This window comes from Notolabrus celidotus, chromosome 8 (genome assembly GCF_009762535.1).
Source record: "Notolabrus celidotus isolate fNotCel1 chromosome 8, fNotCel1.pri, whole genome shotgun sequence".
NCBI classification, from domain to species: Eukaryota; Metazoa; Chordata; class Actinopteri; order Labriformes; family Labridae; genus Notolabrus; species Notolabrus celidotus.
In genome coordinates this window covers 33,843,783-33,866,430 of record NC_048279.1, presented here as the reverse complement: position 1 = coordinate 33,866,430, position 22,648 = coordinate 33,843,783, and the positions used below count along the sequence as shown (strand labels likewise).

The 22,648-nt window shown below is 40.7% G+C and overlaps 1 protein-coding gene across 1 annotated transcript in view; it reads right to left on the bottom strand.

Moving 5' to 3' along the window:
* Positions 1–6,373: 6,373 nt before the first annotated feature.
* arhgef37 (Rho guanine nucleotide exchange factor (GEF) 37) overlaps positions 6,374–22,648 on the bottom strand; it is a 35,144-nt gene continuing 18,869 nt past the window's right edge. The window contains exons 9-17 of the mRNA XM_034689244.1: positions 21,353–21,483; positions 19,893–19,997; positions 17,332–17,445; positions 16,950–17,119; positions 16,416–16,563; positions 16,131–16,259; positions 14,358–14,553; positions 12,424–12,593; positions 6,374–6,720 (exon numbers count right to left, since the gene is read on the bottom strand). Coding sequence (XP_034545135.1) covers positions 6,502–6,720; positions 12,424–12,593; positions 14,358–14,553; positions 16,131–16,259; positions 16,416–16,563; positions 16,950–17,119; positions 17,332–17,445; positions 19,893–19,997; positions 21,353–21,483 — 1,382 coding nt within the window. The 3' untranslated portion in view covers positions 6,374–6,501. The remainder of the gene's footprint in view (positions 6,721–12,423; positions 12,594–14,357; positions 14,554–16,130; positions 16,260–16,415; positions 16,564–16,949; positions 17,120–17,331; positions 17,446–19,892; positions 19,998–21,352; positions 21,484–22,648) is intronic.

The window sequence follows — 22,648 nt, the reverse complement described above, 5'->3', positions numbered from 1 at the left end:
ACAGTGCAGTCACCAGATCTCAACCCCATTGAGCTGTTGTGGGAGCAGCTTGACCGTATGGTACGCAAGAAGTGTCCATCAAGCCAATCCAACTTGTGGGAGGTGCTTCAGGAAGCGTGGGGTGAAATTTCTTTAGATTCCCTCAACAAATTAACAGCGAGAATGCCAAAGGTCTGCAATGTTGTAATTGCTGCAAAGGGAGCATTCTTTGATGAAAGCAAAGTTTGAAGGACAAAATTATTATTTCAACTAAAAACCATTATTTCTAACATTCTCAATGTCTTGACTATATTTTCTATTCATTTTGTAACTCATTTAATAAATAAAGTGTGAGTTTTCATGAAAAACACAAATTGTCTGGGTGACCCCAAACTTTTGAATGGTAGTGTATGTGATGCACTTTCAGTGTTTTGAGCTTCAGTGGATCTTCTTAAGGTTGGACCACATGGACCAGCTTCCTCTCCTTATCACCGGTTCACCTGGTTTTCCCTCCTTGGATCATTTCTTGTACATTCTGCAGACCAGGAACACCTCACAGGAGCTGCAGGTTTGGAGATGCTCTGCCGTGTAGCCGTCACGATTAGGTCCTTGTCAATGTCGTTCATATCCTCACGCTTGCTCACTTTTTCCTGCTTCCTTTAAAAACTTCAAGGACGAAACGTTCCCTTGCTTCCTAATATATCTCTCCTTCAGACATGTGACACTGTAACGAGATAATCAATGATATTAACTGTACCTGTCAGGGCTTTAACGTTACGGCTAATTGATGTTGATAATATGTCAGACTGTAAAGATCTCCAATGACTTACACACATCTTGAACTCCGGTGACCCTTCGATGCAGGTTTTCGTCAGTGCCGCTTGTCATTAAGAATAACCGATTTGCATTTTGTGTCGGTGTGAAGTGACGCGAGGACACGGAGCAGGTTTCTGTTTAGTTTTATTGAAGCAACACACAGTCAGCTCACAGCTGTCCTGACAGATACTACTGCTGCACTGCACACACTCCCATCTGCTGTGTGATTACGTGTATGTGTGTTTGTGTGTGTGAGTGAATTTAACATCATAACTTTGGCAACACTTCAAAGACTTCATGAGTCATCTCAGGTTATGTCGCCCTGTGGCATCAAATAAGTTAAAAAAGCTCAGTTACAAAATAATAAGTTATAAACAGAAATGCTGTACAGGCGGACGAACCCGGTTATCAGCAGGTTAAACATGTTACACGTCACATGGTTAATAAAAACATCAGGACTCAACTATATGAACAGAATGTACAGGGATGTGTTCTGCTCTCAAGCAAGCACCAATACTGACAAAGGTAAAGAGGTCTCTCTCTCTCTCTCTCTCACACACACACATATACACACACACTCACAACCAGTCTCAAGTTACATACGAATCCACAGGCTCGCCACTCAAACACAACTATCTGAGGTCTCCGGCTCCCTCTAGTGGCGGAAGGTAGACTGACTTTCCTCACATGATGCAGGACAAAGTTTATACCCTGATCCCTAATCTGAGCGTAATCCAGTTTCTGATCAAAACTGAGATTTTAAAGGAAAAATACAGAATTTAAAATGATAAAAGATTGCATATTGTGAGTACAATGACTCACTTATATCATTATTTTTGGCCACATTTCCCTTAGGTATAATAAAACATGTAAAAAAAAAAGACTTCCAATGTGCTGTCTTTAGTTCAGCCTTCATGGGGATTAAAAAATACATTCATAAACAACGATACTGATCCATTGCATCGCCTGTTTCTTAACATTCCTCAGCAGAATTCATTAAACTGGCCTCTTTGTCTTCCTCTGACTAACCTGGAGGACATTTGGTATTTGGGGTTTAATGGTAACACATCCGACACAAACAACTCCCCGTCCCTCCCGCTGCTCGGCTCCGTCCTGACATTCAAACGTTTGGGGACAGCTAAGCTCCAGCTGAGCTGCAGCGAGTCCCAGCCTCCCCTCCTCCCTCTCAGCTGCTTCACATCCTCAGCAGCTGATACAGCACAATCCAGTTAGAGGAGGCTCGATTTTATGCAGAACACACTCGCTTAACAAGACTTTGGTGAATGTCACACTCAATCACTGACAAGAAGGAGGACTGCTCCAGATTTAAATGTCCCTGTCTTTTAGAATGTGCCTGATTAAGTTGTAGTGCACAAGTCTTACACATAAATACAGGATGTTACTCTTTGCACCTTCAGTTTCTTAAATAATGTCGCCTTCAAAGAGTGGCATTCTACCCAAGACACAATTAGGCTCTCTCAACATGACAGGATAAGAATCATCTTAAATCCAGAATCAGGCAGTGATCCAACAAAGCAGTACTGTACGATGGATGAACTGGACTTCAGCAGTAAAGAGGAGTTGACTCTAAAGATAGATGCTTCAGATGCTCTGACTTTGGCAGTAAAAGGTCAAGTGTTAATGTTGTAGAGGAATCTTTTGGCAGATGGGATTTAATCTTTATGTTTATTGTCTTCTTTTTGTGGGGTTAGGTGGGGGGTCATTACCAGACTGTAAAAAATAACTGTGTTCTTCACCTTAGAATGAGATCTTTATATAAACTGAGGGGACAGGTCCTCCTATATTTGTCCTTAATGGGGTCTGCCTTAAGACTGGTACATCAACTGATCCTTGAATTAGTCTCAGAGATCTTGTTCACGAAGGAGATGAGACAACTATTATTATTACTATTATTATTATTATTACTATCACTATTATTACTATAAACATAACTACAATAAAAAATATTATTATCATAAGTATCTGTATTTTTATTATTATGGGAAGTATTATTATCATAATAATAATAACAATACAAAATAATAACAATAATAATAATAATAATTATTATTATTATAGGTTTTATTATTGTTACTATAATATCAATGATTAACATTTTTTATTCTATTATTATTATAGGAAGTATTATTTTCAGAAGGAGGAGAAGGAGGAGAATGAGAAGGAGGAGAATGAGAAGGAGGAGAAGAAGAAGAAGAAGAAGAAGAAGAAGAAGAAGAAGAAGAAGAAGAAGAAGAAGAAGAAGAAGAAGAGAAGAAGAAGAAGAAGAAGAAGAAGAAGAAGAAGAAGAAGAAGAAGAAGAAGAAGAAGAAGAAGAAGAAGAAGAAGAAGAAGAAGAAGAAGAAGAAGAAGAAGAAGAAGAAGAAGAAGAAGAAGAAGAGGCTTTAAATCTTAATAAAATACTGACATGTTCTTTCACACAGCGTATATACCTGTCTCTTGATTGTCTCCTGATTGAAAGTCTGTCTCTGACCTTTAGGCTCATCCAGACAATCACATCACAATAAGTACAGGACTGGGTCAATCTCAGGTAAGGGGGAAAACAACTCTTAGCTAGTCAGTGAGTCCATTATAGTCCTGTTTCTACTGTAGCCCTTAACGGACAAACTGCACACCGCCTCATCTCTGCTACATGCCGCTGGATCCTGAACACTGCTCTGTCAAATGCATAGAAACAAAATGTACAGATTAGACTCCTTCTGCCTCAGTGTGAAGTGAAAACAAACATAGGTACCAGGTGAAGTGATGTTTTGTTTACATCACTGAAAGCTTCCTAAACTCTGTGACATGAAGACACTGACACAGCAAACCCTCACTGAGGCGACAGAAACAAGTTTGATTCAGCTGGAACTAAATGTTCTTGCTGTCCAGCCAAATTGCAGAAATGGCACAGCCAGACGGGACCTGCATTGAATTAACAGTATCCATGGCAACAAGCAGAATCAGGTGCTCATAAATACAGGCGGTTTCCAGCCCTGCATTTACAATCATGATTACCACCTAGGTCGAAAACTTTAAGGAGCAATTTGGAGCTCAACAGATTCTCTTTCTGTGTGGAGAAAAAAAAGGAGTGAATTTAAATCAGCTAACAGCAGAGAGGAAGAAAAGAGACATCCAGACTAACATGCTAACTCTGCTGGGTCTCCGCCTGCCCGCTATGCCTCCTCATGTCCTTTCCCTTTCTCCCCTCCAACTCTTTCTGCTTTGTCTCCCTTGCATAAATTCCTCCCCCGTCTCTACCTCTCCTCCTCCTCTCCTCCTCCTCTCCTCCTCTCCCTCTGTCTGTCGGCCCTGGAGACATCTTATATTTACATCACATTACACGGCCTGAGATGATGAGAGCACGGTGTACCTGTCAGTCTGGATACAGTGCTGCTGCAGCCTTCAGGTTAGGAGGTGGAGGAGACCGCACACACACTCTTACACACACCACACACACACTCACACAAAGCCTTCAGCTCCATTTCACATCAAACAGATGCACACACTCACACTTTTGCTCTCTGTGTGTCTAAGTGCTGCAGTTAGCTCGCAAACACGCAAACACTGAGAAGGACACGCAGTCTGACAAACAATCCCAGTGTCCATATGTCCCGCTGAGGATCATGGGAAATGAGACAACTTCCTCAGATGACCTCCCATCGCCGGTCAAACTCTCTTCCTTCATCGTCACGGATCCTTTGTAGCTACGACCGTGACGAAAACACACCGCAGTGCAACTTGAAGATGAGTCCTTGTCCTTCATGTGTGCATTCATAGTCCATCTCTGCGTAGTGCTGATGAGCGAGACATACACATAGAGCTACAAGCACCAAGGCTGCATCCTCCTTCATTTTCCCAGTGTGTCATGTATATTAACACGAGTAAGGCCGTGTCCGCACTAAAGTGGACGTGCAAAATACTGTTGATATGTCGTTGCCTGTAAAAGGTACATTACAAATTATTAAAGTCCTCTGAAGCATCGAGGAAAGTCATTTTTGATTTTTAGCTGAAGTTTAGAAGGCGTTAAAGTTTTCTCTTTTTATTGCTGAAATTTATCAACTTGTGCCTTCTGCTCTTAGAACTTTGGAGGGAGAGTTCTAGTCCGGTAAAGCAGGGGTTCCCAAAGTGTGGTTGAGGACCCACTGAGGGGTCACGAGACACCAATGGGGGGTCATGAGATGTCTTCAAAATGTCTTTAAAAGTCAGAATTCTGAGATTAAAGTCAGAATTCTGAGATTAAAATCTGAACTCTGGGATTAAAGTCAGAACTCTGAGATTAAAGTCTGAACTCTGAGATTAAAGTCTGAACTCTGAGATTAAAGTCTGAACAAAGAGATTAAAATCAGAACTCTGAGATTAAAGTCAGAACTCTGAGATTAAAGTCAGAATTATCAGATTAAAGTCAGAACTCTGAGATTAAAGTCAATACTCTGAGATTAAAGTCTGAACTCTGAGATTAAAGTCTGAACTCTGAGATTAAAGTCAGAACTCTGAGATTAAAGTCAATACTCTGAGATTAAAGTCAGAACTCTGAGATTAAAGTCTGAACTCTGAGATTAAAGTCTGAACTCTGAGATTAAAGTCAGAATTCTCAGATTAAAGTCTGAACTCTGAGATTAAAGTCAGAATTCTGAGATTAAAGTCAGAACTCTGAGATTAAAGTCAGAATTCTCAGATTAAAGTCTGAACTCTGAGATTAAAGTCTGAACTCAGAGATTAAAGTCTGAACTCAGAGATTGAAGTCAGAATTCTGAGATTAAAGTCAGAACTCTCAGTTTAAAGTCAGAATTCTCAGTCTCTCCTTTTTCCTCAGAATATTAAAAAATATATAATTTTGTTTTCAGTGGCCCAAATCCTCTTCTGTATATTTGACCCATTATTTAAAAAATAGATAAAAATAGTGATTACATTTAAAATAAAACCCTGCAAACCTTTCATTAACTGTCTGCCTTTCTTTGTTTCCAGATGACTCCTAAATGTATGTTCACGGTTAAATAACAGTTAATTAACAAAAGGATCAGTAGCAGTTATTTCACAGCAGCACAGCCACATGTGCATGTAGGTAAACTAACTTTGAAGTATGAAGCAACATTAAATCACTTCTAGGGACAGTGGGTGTCACAAGTCTTTGGCACCTTTATTTTGGGTGTCACGGGCTGAAAAGTTTGGGAACCCCCGCGGGTAAAGAAGCAGCACTCGAGAAGCTCAACAAGCTCTGAGCTGTAGCTGCGATCTCTCGATCCCCTCTTATACCGTTCATTTAAGTTTTACTCAAATTTCAACTAATTTTCTATCTTTTAAAAGTTCTTATAAACAAGTTTCATGTCTTCTTAATCGTTGTGGTTGCTTTCTGATGTTATGACCTGCTGTTTTTGAGGCAACTGGGTCATAAGACTTGATCATATCAGAATGAAATGACATGCATGCTCCTTTTTCTGCATCTCAAATTAAACTCACTGCATTGTCTTGCACGTAAAAAAATCTTAAAGATGAGCATCTTGAGCTGCAAAATAAAAAAAAGAAAGAAAAGAAAAGAATTGGCTTCTTCTGTAACACTGCTGTCATCAAGCGCTTGTTATAAACGTCTCTAGAGTCTGTTTAATAACACTGATTTTGCCACTGGACTTCTTCATTGGCGGTTGAGAAGCATTGCAGCTTCACTCTTCATACTGTACATGCTGCTCTCCCTCCTTCCTTCCTTTCCTCTCAGCAGAAAGCTGAGTGTGCACCAGGTGTCCCTGTCCCCACAGCCATGATTGTGAGGTAGTTGGAGGGTACATAACCTCTCTGCCCTCCTCTCGCCTCCACCAGACTCCACTCAGGATTCCCTCGTTTGTCGTGTGGCTCCAGGACGCGGACTGGCTCGCCGGAACGAATGGATACTTCATGGTTTCCTCTTGCGTTGAAGTTGTAGGCTGCAAACACCTGAAAGAGAGGAGTCAGAAAGAGGAGAAGAAGTCAGATATGCCAGCTACTCTGTGAGGCTTATACAACAGGATGTCTTTTTTTAAATAGGGTTACTTTAGTCTTTCTAAAACCAAGTTGTTGAAGGCTTAAATGCCAAACTTGAGGTGCCAAAACAGTAATCCAGAAACCAGGGTGCGACACGAAGGGGGGGCTTTGGGAAAGTGAACACCAGGCGAGCAGCAGGACTGTCTGAACCTGCTCCAGGAACCTGAGCTGACCCGCTAGTGCCAATGTTCAAGGAGATTTTCAACTTCTCACTGGCCCGGTCCATTAAACCCCTTACTTCAAACGGTCTATGACGGTCCCTGTCCTGGGGAAACCTCATCCTGACAGTCAACACACCAGTTAGTCTGATCTCTGCAGTGATGAAGTGCTGCGAGATTCCTGTCAAGGACTATAAGACCATCTCACAGCTCTGATCCTGGACCTGCTGAGTGCCAGCCACACCGTGGAACGATATATCACAACACACGACGACTTCAGGGAAGAAGGGACTATAATGCATGCATCAAAGTACAAATGTGACACACACACACACACACACACACACACACACACACACACACACACACACACACACACACACACACACACACACACACACACACACACACACACACACACACACACACACACACAAACTCATAAACACAACCACAAATCATTGTAATATTCCCTGAAAAGGTTAAGCCTGCAAGTTCTGTCTTGACAAATCCTTTCTTATTCTCACCCACACACACATGCACACACATGCACATGCACACACACACACACAGAAAATGAAGGCCTCCTAATGAGCCCTGTGTTTGTATGACAGAGAGCCTCAGCAGTGCTAATAGCAGAGTTTAGCCGGCTGCTCGTGTCATTAACAAACCCTTCACCTCAGCTCGCCTCTCAGCTACAGAATCGACTCTGTCCTGACGACTCCACCAATTAGCATAAAATTAGCATCTTGCCCGGCGCAGACACATAGGGCAAGAATCAGAGAACAAAGTAAAGTGACCATCCACGGGCTGTGAGGGAGCTGAGTGAATGTCTCCTGCGGTTAGGACTCTGATGAAAATGGAGGAGTGAGACAGGATGTGGAGACAGGGTTGGCTGAGACTTCCTGTGAGTCTGCAGGAGCCAGACTGGAATTTATTGATAATATTACACTCTCCCAGGATGTCTACTTGCTGTGATGACACAACTTTTAGAGGATTTTGGACAGGAGTGGGAGAAAATTAGATTAAATTAGATAATTTCAAACAAAAGTGAGAGTCTGCTTAAAGGCAAGGAAGCTTCATGACTGTATATATACTGGTGGTTATTTCTCCTTTGAGAAAATGATAGTGAAAGAAAATTAAGCATCCATGCTTTGCTCTATTACAACAAGCAGTTTTTCTTCTTCAACACAAAACATCTATGACCACTGAGAATAGATCCTTAAATACCTCAGAATATTCTTGTTTCTTTTTGCAATAAATGTTATGAATGTATTGTTTGCATGTATAACTAATACATATGCATTTTTTACAAGCCAATTGCATGCAGTGCTGTTCACACATTTTTTCAAAATGGGACAAAGTATCATATCGTATCATATCCTGTCATATCGTATTGTATCAAATTGTATTAGGGATGCAAATTTCAAGTATTTTTTCCATGATCGATCTTTGGAAATGTTAACGATCAATTATCGATTAATCATTAAAAAAACGTAAAAGTTTTCCATGTCAAAAACAATGACAAATGCGTTTTTTCCCCTGAATCAAATTTTCCTTCCCGACACAATGTATATAACTGACAGTATTGAATATCTACGGATCGTATTGAGGCGTACAAAACGTTAAACACGCTGAATATCAACGTGTGGAGCAGGCTCATAATCTCTGCAGACATACAGTCATAAAAGTGAAGACTCAGACTTCAACAAGAGAACTGAAACAGAAACATATTTCAGACTCACAGTGTCCAGTTTTCTGTCTACTCGTTCTTATTGAGAAAAATAAGCATGTGAATGCGGTCAGGGGTCAGCCGGGAGCGCAACCGGGTCATAATCAGTTCGGCGGTGGAGAAAAAAAGCGCCCGTGGAGACCTGTCACTCAGCCGCAGCTGAGCGTCTCCGCTGTGAGCAACACCTTCAGTCAGATGATACACATCCAAACATGCTTTAAACTCCAAACACCTCCCTGATAGCTGAACCAAATATGAGACCACATGATGTTTGTTCCACGTGATAGAGAGTTGAAACAAAAATGTGTTCGAGTATTGTATCATATCATATCGTATCATAACGTATCCTGTCATATCGTATTGTATTGCATTATAACATATCATACCCTATACTATCATATCCCATCATATTGTATTCTATTGTTTTGTATTGTTTTGTATTGTCATATCACATCCTATCATATCTTATCATTTAGTATTGTATTGTTTATCATTTAGTATTGTATTGCGTTGTGCCTCGTCTATTGTAATGTACCATATTGTATTTTACCTTATCATATCATATTACAGAGTATTGTACCGTATTATACCATCTGGAGCTGAACCCGCTCAAGACGGTAGAGATGACAGTGGACTTCAGGAGAAGCCCCCCCCTCACCATCCTGAACAGCACTGTGTCTACTGTGGACTCTTTCAGGTTCCTGGGATCCACTATTTCCCGGGGACCTGAGGTGGACCTCCCACATAGACCCAATCAGAAAAAAGGCCCAGCAGAGGATGTACTTCCTGCGTCAGCTCAGGAAGTTCAACCTGCCCCAGGAGCTGCTGATCATGTTCTACACCTCCATCATCCAGTCTGTTCTGTGCACCTCCATCACTGTCTGGTTTGGCTCTGCAACCAAACTAGACAAACACAGACTGCAACGGACTATAAGGACTGCAGAAAAAATCATCGGTGTCGACCTGCCCCCCATCCAGGACTTGTACCGGTCCCGGGCCAGGAAACGGGCAGGTAGCATCACCGCTGACCCCTCACACCCTGGACACAAATTCTTCAAACTCCTCCCCTCTGGCAGGCGCTACAGATCACTGTGCGCCAAAACAACCCGCCATAAGAACAGCTTCTTCCCCCAGGCTGTCACTCTGATGAACACTAAACCATAACAGTGTCATACCTGTTGGATAAATACTCTCTGTAAATATACATGTAGATACACAATGCAACAATTCTCAAAGCAGAATTCCATATTTCTATTTTTTGTATTATTTAACTTCTATTTCTTTAATGTAAAAACTACCTCTGCTACTCACCACTGCACTTTATCATATTATTTTAGCCTGTACATATTAGTCATGCCTATTTGTTGTTTCTTTGTATTTATAGCTAAGGTTATTGTTATTATATTTTTATTTCATTTTTTATTGTAGTTCTTATTCTTATTCCTATTCTTATGCCTTGTAAAAAGAGAGCTCAGTTTACTAAAGTCAAATTCCTTGTGTGTTCAAGCATACCTGGCGAATAAAGCTGATTCTGATTCTGATTCTGATTATACAGAACTTTCTCTAATATTATCATATCCTGTTGTATTGTATCATATTGCATTGCAAACAAAGAGACACAAGTTTAATATTCAGATGAAGAAAAAGGATAATCCTGTCAGTTTCCATGTGAGGTTCAGAACCAACCTGCAGTAACAGTGTATAGTTAGACAGTGGTTAAGAGATGATGTATTAGCCTTCATGATGGGTCACACTGAGGCAGTAGGCCATCCTGACATTGACATTGGATAAGTGGCAGGGTACACTCAGGGCAAATCCCTCTGTACGTCACCCACACAGAGACCCACGGTCACTCTTTGTCTCAGAGGCAACTCTGATCTGAAGAGACAGAAAAACTACACGCAAGAAATAATGCGGAAACTTTAGGTCTCTGGTACGCCTACATGTCTTTAAAGTTCAACACTGGAACGTCACAACTAAAGGAATTACACTTTGGAAATGTGCAAATTTTACAGTGCACAAAAGAGAGACTGAGTAACTTTGATCTGGACGTGTGAGGACGGAGTCTGAGGGTGTGTTGTGTATGTTTTCTACATGAGCAGACTCAGGGTCATGAAGGTTGGATGTGGGGGGAAGGGGCATGAAAAACCGCCTCTATGAGGTCACGAGAGCAATCACTCACTTTAAGAGGCAATGTGGCGGCATATCGCTCTCATACACACACACACCAACACACACACACCAACACACTCACACCTGACGCAATCCTGCTTCCTCATCCACTCATCTAAATCTCCCTCTTTCCCGTCTACACATTCACATAAACCATCACAAATTTACAAGCCATGACACTCTCCTCTCACACTCACATGTGTTGCAAATGTAAATCAATCTCTAAACACACACACACACACATACAAACACACGCACACACACGCACACACACACACACACAAACACGCTCTATCTCTCTTCTGCAGTGCTGTGCTGCATAAATTAACTCTCGCCCCTTCACATCGTAACCCACTTACAAGGTTAAACAGCTAATTATGGACCTTTCCATTAATAACACACACGCGTGCACTATCTTTCACATGATTACACACACACGCACACACACACACACACAGGCGCGCACACAGGCACAGTGGTAGTTAGAAATGTGACAGATTGATGCTTCCGTAGCAGGATCCTGTCACACCTATCAGTCAAAGCTTCAGACACACACCGAGGCGGTAATGTTTAAGGAATGAACACACACACACACACTTAAAGTTTGGACTCTGATGTCGGATCATTTAATCTCAGAGCTGTAAGCTGAGGTCAAAGTATCATCCAGTCTCAGGCTTGTGGAGTTATGAACGCTAACAGAGACGTGAAATATGCAGATGATGCTCAAACAAGCGTTTTGTTACGTGTATGTTTGGGTTTGGATTCAGAGAAGGGACAGAGGATGGTGGAGGAAACTGAGAAGAGAGAGTGGGGACGGTATGCCCGCCTTGAGGACTATCACTTCTGTGTATGGGGTGCAAGATGTAACTGCTATACCCTGAAACTAGCATGTGTTACATGAGATTTGTGTGCCCCTAAATAATCTTACATTTAAAGAATCTCACGATCCCTGACATGATCAGCTGTCCACCATCTCTGAGCAACTTTAGTTTAAGATCCTTCAGCGTCTTCCTCACAGTCGGCACTATTCGGCCCCCTGTCTGTGAAATGCCAGCTGACTCAGCACGTCGAAGCAGAGACTCAGCCCACTGGTGATAGAAATCAATCTGACTCGCTCTTCAGCTAAGCTTATCAGTCTACAAAGTGAAAGTGGAGGAAACGACAACCAGCTAGTCCTTATCTCTTTACGAAGCAACACTAAGGAGTGACAACTTGCAGAGCTGTTTGGAAACTTTCATGTGGAGCATCATTGATAAGAGCGTCTGAGGAGCTGTATTTCAAAAGGTCTGGTTTGGTGAGGTAGAGTGGTGCATGAATGGACAGAAAAGTCTGCTGTACAATGACAGGTCTCCTTCTTATAAGACAAACTCATACTAGCACCACCTGCTGGTTGGGACAGTAAGTGTCTCATGCAGCTGCACACTGTGTTCCAGTTGGCTTTCAATGCCTCTGCTCTGCTGTTGATGTTTTGTTGTGATTGATGCTGATTAATATGCTGATTCATGCACCAGTGTAGTGAGTAATAAGTCTACAGTACGCAAGAAAGACAATCACCTGGAAGCAGGGCTGGCTCATGACGGTCAGTGGGCGGCCCTCTGGAGTGTACGAGTGTCTCCTGATTCCTGCGAGGCTTTCAGGTAAGGCCAGGTGTGGAGAAGGAGGCGGGTCATCTGTCGGCTGGTGGTATCGAATCAGCTTCGAGGATGGAGCGTAGCCTCGTCTGCCTGCATGGAGAATAAATAGTAAAAGAAGGAATATGTGTCAAAGCCAAGCGGCAACCTCCGGTCTAAAAATATGAGTCAATGCAGAAGTGTTAAAAGCTGCAGTTCATCGAGGATCCGCTTGAGGCTGACTTCGGAAGTACCGGAAGTCACATACACATGGATGGGGAAAAGACGATCTTTGCAGCATTAATAAACATGTTTACAGCCTGGTACAAAAGATGAGTGTAGTCTGAATAGCTAATTTCTCGACGTCCTCTCACTGTGAGGGGGGTGAATTTTATTCTAATTCGGCAATTTCGAAGATATTGAGATTACTAGTCTTCCAATGAGAGGCACAGCTGCCTGTGGGAACACTGCAGCTGTTGGCTAGGAGGCTCAAAGCCCGCCTCTTTACGTCACACTGGCTCGACAGAAGCAATATGGCTGCCGCAGCCGATTGGTCTCAAAACAGCTCTTCAGAAACAAATGGGTGACGTCACGGATACTACGTCCATATTTTTTACAGTCTATGGTCAGAACTGGACAGCTTAGTCATGTAATCAAATACTATGGCATCAAGTTACTGTTATTTTTAACAAAGATTGTCCAACAGATTTAGTAAAGAAAAAATGTACTGTTTAGTCAAAGCATGAAAGAGTGAAATGTGGGCAGAGAAAGAGATGTTGACATAAAATAAAACATAAAATAAACATTGAAAATCATTTTTAAGAAGGTGGAATATGTGGATTTTGGACATTCTTGTTTAAAATATGATTTTCAAAGGATAAAATGTATGGTACTATTATTTATTTTTCCAGGCTTGATCCAAAAATGCAACTGGACTGTTAGAACTTTGCCTTTTCAGATTAAACTTTGAATTACCATGACCTGGATGACTGAGAGCCTTCACAGACATACTATTTATTATAATTTCTAATGATAAGTTACATGAGGAGACGTACCCTTTATCCAAAACCACATTTCTATCACTACCTAGTGTAAAGAAAGCTTCAAAATGTAAACAGAACACTGAAGAAATGAAGTCACACTTTGTTTGCACACTGATAATCGTAACTAAAATCACACTTTAAAGAATTCTAAGACACATCCTTTTCAGATTATTGTACCAAACTCGTTCATTAAGTACCTGAGTAACATTTCTTAAACCAGGGGTTCCCAAAGTGGGGGTCTAGACACCCTTGGGGGTTGCAAGATGTCTTCCAATTCTTAATTTTTTTTTTTAGGTAATTTAAAATTGCATATTTTACCCATTATTGAAAAATATCAACAAAAAGTAGTTAAATTTGAAATGAAACCTTGCAAAAAAAATAAAAAATCCTCAATTTGTTGTCTGTCTTTGTTGCCAGATGACTCCTGAGGTTAGGGTTAGATAATGAATGAACAAATATATCAGTAGCAACAGGTTAATTCATAACAGCACAGGAAACAGCCACATGTGCATGTTGGTAGGCTAATTTCCTGAAGAGCAGCTAAATGAAGCAACATTTAATCACAGAGGAGGTCAATAGTCTTTGGCACCTTTATTTTGGCTGAAAAGTTTGGGAACCCCTGCCTTAAATAACTTGTTTACCTGGTGGTGATTGCACCAACACCAAACATCCAAAAGGTGGTGCCAAAGAGCTGCATTTATGTGAAGCAGCTCTGGGATCAGAATATTTGCTATGGCGTAATCTGTAGGCTTCTGTCAACATAACATCTATTTATAGCTCAGACATAAATAAGAGACAGTCTTTAAACACAGCATCTGATTTTAAAGATTCTCACCTCCTGCATCAATGAGCCATCTCTTCTTGTCTCCGCGGGTGTCTGCCTGACTGATGATGGCCACCAGCTCCCCTTTGGCCAGATTCAGGTCAAGGTCCCTGCTACCTACCACAGTCCCAACCACCTGGTAGATCTTTCCAGAGCCGTGCTTATCAGTCAGCTGCTTCAGACGGTGCTGAGAAGATGGACTCAGAGGCTGAATGGGAAAAGAAGAAGAGTGAAATATAAGAAAATGTCATCTTAATTAGGGCTGAGAAAGGTCAACAGTCTCTGTTGTGACACAGATTTATTCATATCCATAAAAGGCTGTTTGAAATAATCTTCCTGGTAGAAAATCTTCCATGTGAGTCCTGAAGTTCAACATTTCAAGAACGCAATATTAATAGTTTACAGATAACAATAAAAGTTTCTTGTCTGGGAATATGTGGGACCAGAAAAGGCACATTCAGAGTCTTCACATCCATGACTGATTTCTAACAACGCATGAATGACATGAAGCAGCTGATAGGAATCACAATCATGACTCAGCAAAGTCTTCTTCATGTTAGAGGAACTTATCACTTGTGGGAAGCTGTTATCTTACCTTTGATTATTACCGTGACGAAACGTGACTTCACTGTGCAAACCTGTTCTCTCTCTCTCTGTGGGTTTTTAATTCAAGCTGCTGAGCAGGTTTAAGGAAAGTGCCCCAGTTTAAGGTATGTGACAGGTCGAAAGGCATGCAGGAGGGACGCATGATAAAGAAATGTTTGTTTGGATTAATTACTACATGAACCGAAAGGGAAAATAATTTAGAGGGCAAAACCAGTTGTCAATCATTCATGGATGGATTCCTGATACCATCCCCGAGCAAGAACATTTAATTAAAGTTAGCTTTGTTTTAACAAGTTATTAAGATTTATTCTCAGGGAACTATGATTGTCTTAATACATTTTCACATCAATCTATCTATCTACAGCTGCTGAGACATTTTATTCTTAATGACTGACTGATAGATTAGTTTGAACAGAAGGTTTGTGGAATAAATGTGATTACTTTAAGAACTTTAAAAACCTATTTCAAAGCCATGTCAAAGGAATACTTTCAGTGTGACATGTAAGGCTAGAAGTGAGGCTTTTATATGTCTTTATCATAGACTGTATAAATAATCTGTGACGTAGTATCCGTGACGTCCCCCAGAAGCGCTGTTTTGAGGCCAATCTTCGGCGGGAGGGGAGTCATATTGCTGCTGTCAAGCAATGGTGACGTAAAGAGGCGGGCTTTGAGCCTCCTCGCCAACAGCTACAGTGTTCCCGGCTGTCAATCAAGTCAGCTGTGCCTCTCATTGGAAGACTCGTAATCTCAATATCTTCAAAACTGCCACATTATAAAAAAATGTCACCCCCGCCCCGTACAGTGTGTGCCGATCGAGAAATGAGCTATCCAGACTACACTCGTCTTTTGAACCAGGCTGTAAACATGTTTATTTCTGCTGTAAAGATCGGCTTTTTTGAATTTGTGTGCATGTGGTTTCCAGTACTTCCAGAGGCAGCCTCAAGCAGATCCTTGATGAACTGCAGTTTTTAGCACTTCTGCATTGGACTCATATTTTTAGACCAGAGGTTGCCTCTTGGTCTTTTTATGGTACATGTAAAAGACAAGTGCAATCTAACCATCAGGACTTGTTTTGGGGGTTAATAAAGTGAGCAAACACAGAAGTTAAAAGGCTCCAGGTCAACATGCCCCAAAAACAAACAGTGACACAACAACTATCTCAGTCTCATCTGCACCAACCTGGTCGATGGGGGCATTTAACGTGTCCTGTACATTCTGACACAAAGTCTCCAGCCTCCTCGCACCTTCCAGCACTGCAGACTCAGCCCACTCCCAGAATGCTTTGGGGTTGAGAGAGCTCTGAGGGAGCTAAAAAGAGAGAGATAATCTAGATTAAATGTTTGAGTCATAAGAAAGTATTGCACTACTAAAAACTTAAAATCCTGCAGACTTTGCATGATTGTATTTTTTGCTGCTTTATTCTAACATGTTCAGTGAGTGAGTGCATTGCTCATATGACAATACCTGCTGTGCAAAGCTCTGGAACAGTTGCTCCATGTCTGAGGCGAGGTCTCTGTGCAGACAGCTGAACGTCCCCAGCATGCTCCAGATCATCTGCAGAGCCAGACTGTTGAACTGAGGGAGCTCATTGAGGAGCAGCGTGTTCATCGTCCTGTGAGGAGAGGAGAGATTTACAGGATGGATGAAGAGAGAGTTAGAACATTTCTGCACACATGTCGGCTTTATAACGTTCTGATCCTGTGACAAACAACAAAGAGGGGACATTTAAAGAAGGCTTCTTTCAAATTAGACACACAGTCTGGCCTGACACTGACTCAGACACACCAGAATCTGTTAGTGGAGTAAAGTTGAGAGTCAATATTTGAAAACAGTCAACAGCAGTAAACAGTTCAGCACACTAAGCCTACCTGAAGGGTCAAGGGTAAAAAAAATAAACAGAAAAACACGCTCAAAGAACTGTGAAGTTTTCAGACTGATGAGAGAATAAGTAGAAGACATACATCTATCCTGTGATTACATTCAGAGGTTTGTCTCTACCTGTATGTGTTGGCCACGGCCTGCTCCTCATAGCTCAGATTGGACTTCTCACAGATCACTTCATAGTCCAGCAGCTTGTCCAGCCGTTTCCTGATCAGGTTCCTCGGACCCACCAGGAGGTCCCGGAGCGCACACAGCGGCTTGTGGATCAACGTCTTTAACCTCCTCTCCTTTATGGGAGCAGGGATTAAGCTTATCATTACACCAAGGCCACAGTGGTTGTTTATGCATCAATCATGTTATTCTGGCAGGGTTCATTCTGCTAGAGAAGTGTGTTTACTTATGATACATGAGAATGCTTTTGCCCTCTTTGTTTGTTTTTCTGCTGCTTTATTTTGGAGAATTTGAGTACTTCAGGATGAAAAATGACGAGCAGACTCACAAACGTAGGAAGAATCCACTGCCGGAGAGCTGTAGTGATCTCCTTGTAGCAAATAGGTGCCTTCTCTCCATCCATGTCAAAGTCAAACTCCTCTGTTTTGCAGGCCAGGAACCTCTGTAGGGACAGAAATGGGAAGAGCTTACAAACCATTTTCAGAACTCTGAATTTCTCCCTGAATTTTTAGACGCAAGAAAAGCTGAACTATCTGAGCAAGAGGACAACTCTCCTGGTGTGGAGAAAATGACTGGCCCTGAAAGCGTAGGAGATTCTAAAACATGGAGGATACAGAGCTGAACTTTGGTGGTCGGGAACAGAGAGAGGAAAAACTTTGACAGAGGATAATTGCAGAGTGGAAATGTACATATAGGAACTCATGTGTTTGACTTCTGGAGTCTCTGAGTTTACACAGTGTGACTCATAAACATGTGCAGGAATAAATATCCAACAGGGCAAAAAAGGAGAACTCTGAAAAACTTTCTAAGGTGCCCGACTACGAAAGGACTGTGGAACTGGTCAATATGTTAGCACACTAAATGTCCTTTCACAACCTTTTAATCTGGGCAAAGTAGTGTACAAACACTGAGGGAGGCTCTGGTTTGTACAATACCTTGCCCAGATTGTGAAAGGACATTCAGGGTTCCCACTCTTTTCCAGAGATCATTTTCCAGGACATTTCAAGGACATTTTCAGTGATGATCAAGTTGGTATGACAGTCTAAATGTAGTTCCTAATTTAGTTCCTAAATAGTCTAATATGTTCCTCTCAGTGGAAGTCTACATTGAAGATATGTAGTCTATGGCTATCCATGAAATCATATCTTACATGCTTAAAAATGATGGCAAATTGATTATAGAATAATGCAACCGCAGATGTACAACACTTTAATGATGGGCAACTCTCATCTCAGCTTTCTCTTTTCTCAAAAAATATAAAATTAGCTAAGTAAAAAACAAAAGAGCCAGCAAAGGACTCTGGAAGCTGCCTTACTGAAATAAATATATAATAATAATAATCAGAGGATCAGTGCATAAATTGACCTAAATAGATCTGAATGACAGAAATGGCCACAAATGTTGAATGGGGATGTGTTTTTTTAACCTTCTTAGATCGCACACAGTCATGTTGGAATCATTTTCCAGCACAATCTGTGATTTTCCAGGACATTTGACTTTTTCTCCTATTTTCCAGGTGTTTTCCAGTACTGGAAAACTGGTCAACTGTTTTTCAAGGTTTTCCAGTTTTTCCAGGATGCGTGGGAACCCTGACATTTAGTGTGCTAACTTCTTTACCGGTTCCAAGAATAATATTCAGCCGTGCCCCAACTATTCCATTTCTCTAACACAGTACTGTAGTTAGTAACCAGAATGTCAAAGATTCTTGTTTTTTGGACATGTTTATTGCTATCTGAAATTATTAAGAATCCATAAGGCCTCTTTTTACTCTTTTTTTTTTCTAAAGTTATATTTCGGACAGCTGAAGAGAGACAGGAGGTGTGGGGAGTAGAGAGTGGGGATGGACATGCAGGACATGGACATGGCCGGGAGTCGAGCCGGCCACCCCTGCGACAAGGACTATGGCCTCTGTATGTGGGGCGCTTGGACCGCTAGGCCACCAGCACCCCGGCCTCCCTTTCCTCTTAAGTTGAGACCTGCAGATGTTCCTGAGCAAACCTGCTGGTTCATGTACTTGTGATTTTCTGTTAAATTTAAACAGTATTAGGCAAAAATGAAGATTTTGTGAAAAATAAGGTAGGATTTAGGCTTCACATATGACACTGATATTTTACTCATTGATGTTGGTGATCCAGAGTAACATAATTAGATTCCCTTGATCCCAAAAATTCAATCTACAAATCTGAATTTCAACATTATCATCACAGCTTAGTCAGATTTCAAGAAAAGGCCATAAGAGACCATATTTGTTGGACAGGTGCCGGCTCAAAAACAAGACTTAATAACCTGAAAACATAGAAATCAATGACATGTATTATTTGGTGGGACATTTTAGTACATCAAATTTCACAAACTGCACCTAAACTAAACAGCTGAAGCACTGGTACAATAAATAATTGTGTCATCAGCTGTTATAATTTGTCTTTTGAGATCAACTAGGGGTTCTAGGGCTGTCTCATCCTTCCAAGAGTAGCTACAAACACTCAGAAGTTTACAAACAGTTCAAAAGTTTGCAGCATGAAAACAAACAAAGAAACACATTCATGTTGACAGTTTCATTGTTGTCAGTGAGCAGGAACATTGGAAACATCTGGAACTTATGTATTGCTTCAGGACAAATACGATTCCAGACAGATAATAAGATATTTATTATGTCCTCCCAAAACAGTCCAGGACTTTATTCAAACCAGAAACTGCAGACACGTCTGTGATTCTAACCTCCTTATGGTGACCTAGAATGTTGTAGCTACACTGTCATATGTGTCAACACATATCTGACACACTGAATCCTTTAATCCTATGAAGGCTAAGTTTCATCATATCAAGAGTGAAATATAATCTAACTGTAATATGTGTCAGTTAGTATAATGTTGAGCAAATGCAGCTTACCTGTAGGTGGTGCAGGTACATCTCCACGTTCTCAAGGAGTTCCAGGATGCCATGTTCAACGACATAAAATAAACCTTCCAAGGCATCAAACTCCTCGTCCACCAGCTAAACAAACACACAGGTAAACAGAGAGGATAGTTGACAAATAATGCTTTCAAAAAACACTGCTCTGAATACTCTATAATCATTTTAAATATATTTCTCTTAATAAAGATTTTTTAATATTCATACTGGTGCAGAAGTAAAATGCTCTGCTTACATTCCTGCTAAAATGATCTACTGTGTCTTTCCCTCAAAAACCTGTACCAGTCTCAACACTCTCTAATCAGTCAAGCTCCAAGGTTTCAAAAAAACCCTGTACACTGCATCAGTACATATATTTGCAGTATTCAGTGCTCTACTTTCATTTTCCTGATGCCTGATGAAAACAAGCTACACAGTGCAGTGGCCTTCTTGCAGCTTCGGACAAACTCTTTGATTAGACCATAACAACCTTATCAGACTCATAACTGTGACCTGGAAAAGCTCAGCGCACCAGAATGAAGCAAACTGCAGCCAATAAACGGTCATATCATACATTTTCTCTGCAGGTTGTCTGATTAATTATTAACTACAGCGTGGCAGCTGAGGTAAAGCGAGTACTGGAAGGTTTCAGAAGCCTTTAAGACAGGCATGTCCAAAGTACGGCCCGGGGGCCAATAGCGGCCCAAGGAACTACCTGTCTAAAGCCAAAGCTCTGGGAATTCTGCAAGATGGCAATAAAGAATAAACACAAGAACTCTTAAAGCTGACAGGTTTTCAAATTAGTGTTTTTATCATGATGTGAAAATGTTCTTGATGAACACTAAAAGTTCAGAAGACACAAAAGAGGACACAAGACAAGATCCAAATTATGAAATTGTGCAGAAAAGGCCAAATTTGGTGCATAAAAATAATGTTCAGAACTCAAGAAAATAATTATTTTGTTCTTAAAATGTTGTCTGATGGTCAGAAAAGTCTTAAAAACAACATGAAAAAGAAGTGTGATGAAATCCAGATTGTGATCCTGCCATAGGAAAATAATGATACAATTCCCACATTGCCCGACCCGAATGAGAAACATTTTCCTCCAGAAGAAGATAAAGTTTGCTAATCTTTACATGGTACTTCCTAGTAACTGTTTTATTGAGGAAACATTTAAAATAATTGATATTAAATAGAGATTTCATATCTAACTTTTATGATTCCAAAGTCTCAGTAGGAGTCACTGGCCCTGAGGTATTCTGACAACATCATATGTGGCCCTGTTTGAACAAAGTTTGGACACCCCTGCTTTAAGAGTTACCTCTGACCAACCTCACCCTTACCTAACACGAGGCCTCTTTGATTTTTATGGCTTTCCTCTGCAGCAGAGCTTGCAGTGAGTCAGTGTTGGCTCAAGTACACTACATCAGGAGAGTGCTAATTAACTTTCATCCCACCTTAGGCGCTATTCCAGCCTCGTGTTTGAAGTGCTGGCTGATCCTGGCCGTCTTCTTGGCGATGCTGTGGGTGTTGAGACGGTTGATCTTGTCCTTCATGGTGAGAGTTTCAGTCTTCTTGTATTTGTCAGCTGCAAAAAAAAAGGAAGAAGGAGAGTTAGTCTGGGGAACAAGCTAAGACTAAGATTTCATCTTACTTTATGGAGCGACGCCTGCGAGATAGTTCAGGCAGACAACTCGAGCTGCAATGCCATACACGTCACATGTCCCACTCTCATAACCATCATCCAATCCTGCCCTCTGCCTCTCAAATTGGCGGTCTATTTAAACTGGGTAAAATCTCCCATCTCTCTCTCTGCCTGTCAACGCCTCTGCTGCTGCATGCCTATTGCTGATATTTTCTTCTTCCCCATCGCCTCCCCAGCTTCCACCTGCAGGCTCCGGGGGTGTTTAGTATGTTTTTGCTCATCACTCCTCAATGTCTGCATGTAAACTTATCTGCAGGGAGTGATGAGGCCGGAGCCTGGGCGCCAAACATGAATATGTATTTGCTGCTACAATAAACAATTTAAACGTGAGTTGTCTGACTGAAATTTATTTATTATCTACTTCAAATTTTAGTCACTTTTTATTTAATTTAATTTATTAATTTATCATCTAGTTCAAATTAAAGTCACTTTTTACTGAATTTATTCTATTTATTTATTATCTTGTTCAACTTTTAGTCACTTTTTATTTAATTAAATTAAATTAATTTAATTATTTAATATCTAGTTTAACTTTTAGTCACTTTTTATTTTTTTATTTATTCATTTATTTTATGTAGAGCATCTTATTTCCTTTTAATGGTTTAATATTTTAGTGTTTTATTATCTTAGAAATGTATTTTTTTTTGGTGAGTTTAATTTCCTGTGTGGATTTTTAACATCTTATGTTTCTCCCAGTGTTTCCTCATTAAGATATCATGAGAGCATTTCCGAGTTCGCTCAGCAACTTCTTTTTTATTTTTCATTTATTTAGTTATTTTATTTTTACTATTATTATTATTATTATTATTATTGTTGTTGCATATATTGTGTTATTAACCTTAGGATTGTGGTTTGGGTTTGGAGTCAGGGCTGGGGTTGGGATAAGGATGGGGGGTCTTTTTATGTCTATTTTTTTAGATATTTATATATCTTTCTTTTTCTTAATTTATTCTATTTTAAGTTGTTTTTATGTACAGCACTTTATGTTACAATGTCATTGTATGAAAAGCGCTTCATAAATAAAGTCTGATTGACATCTGTGCATCAT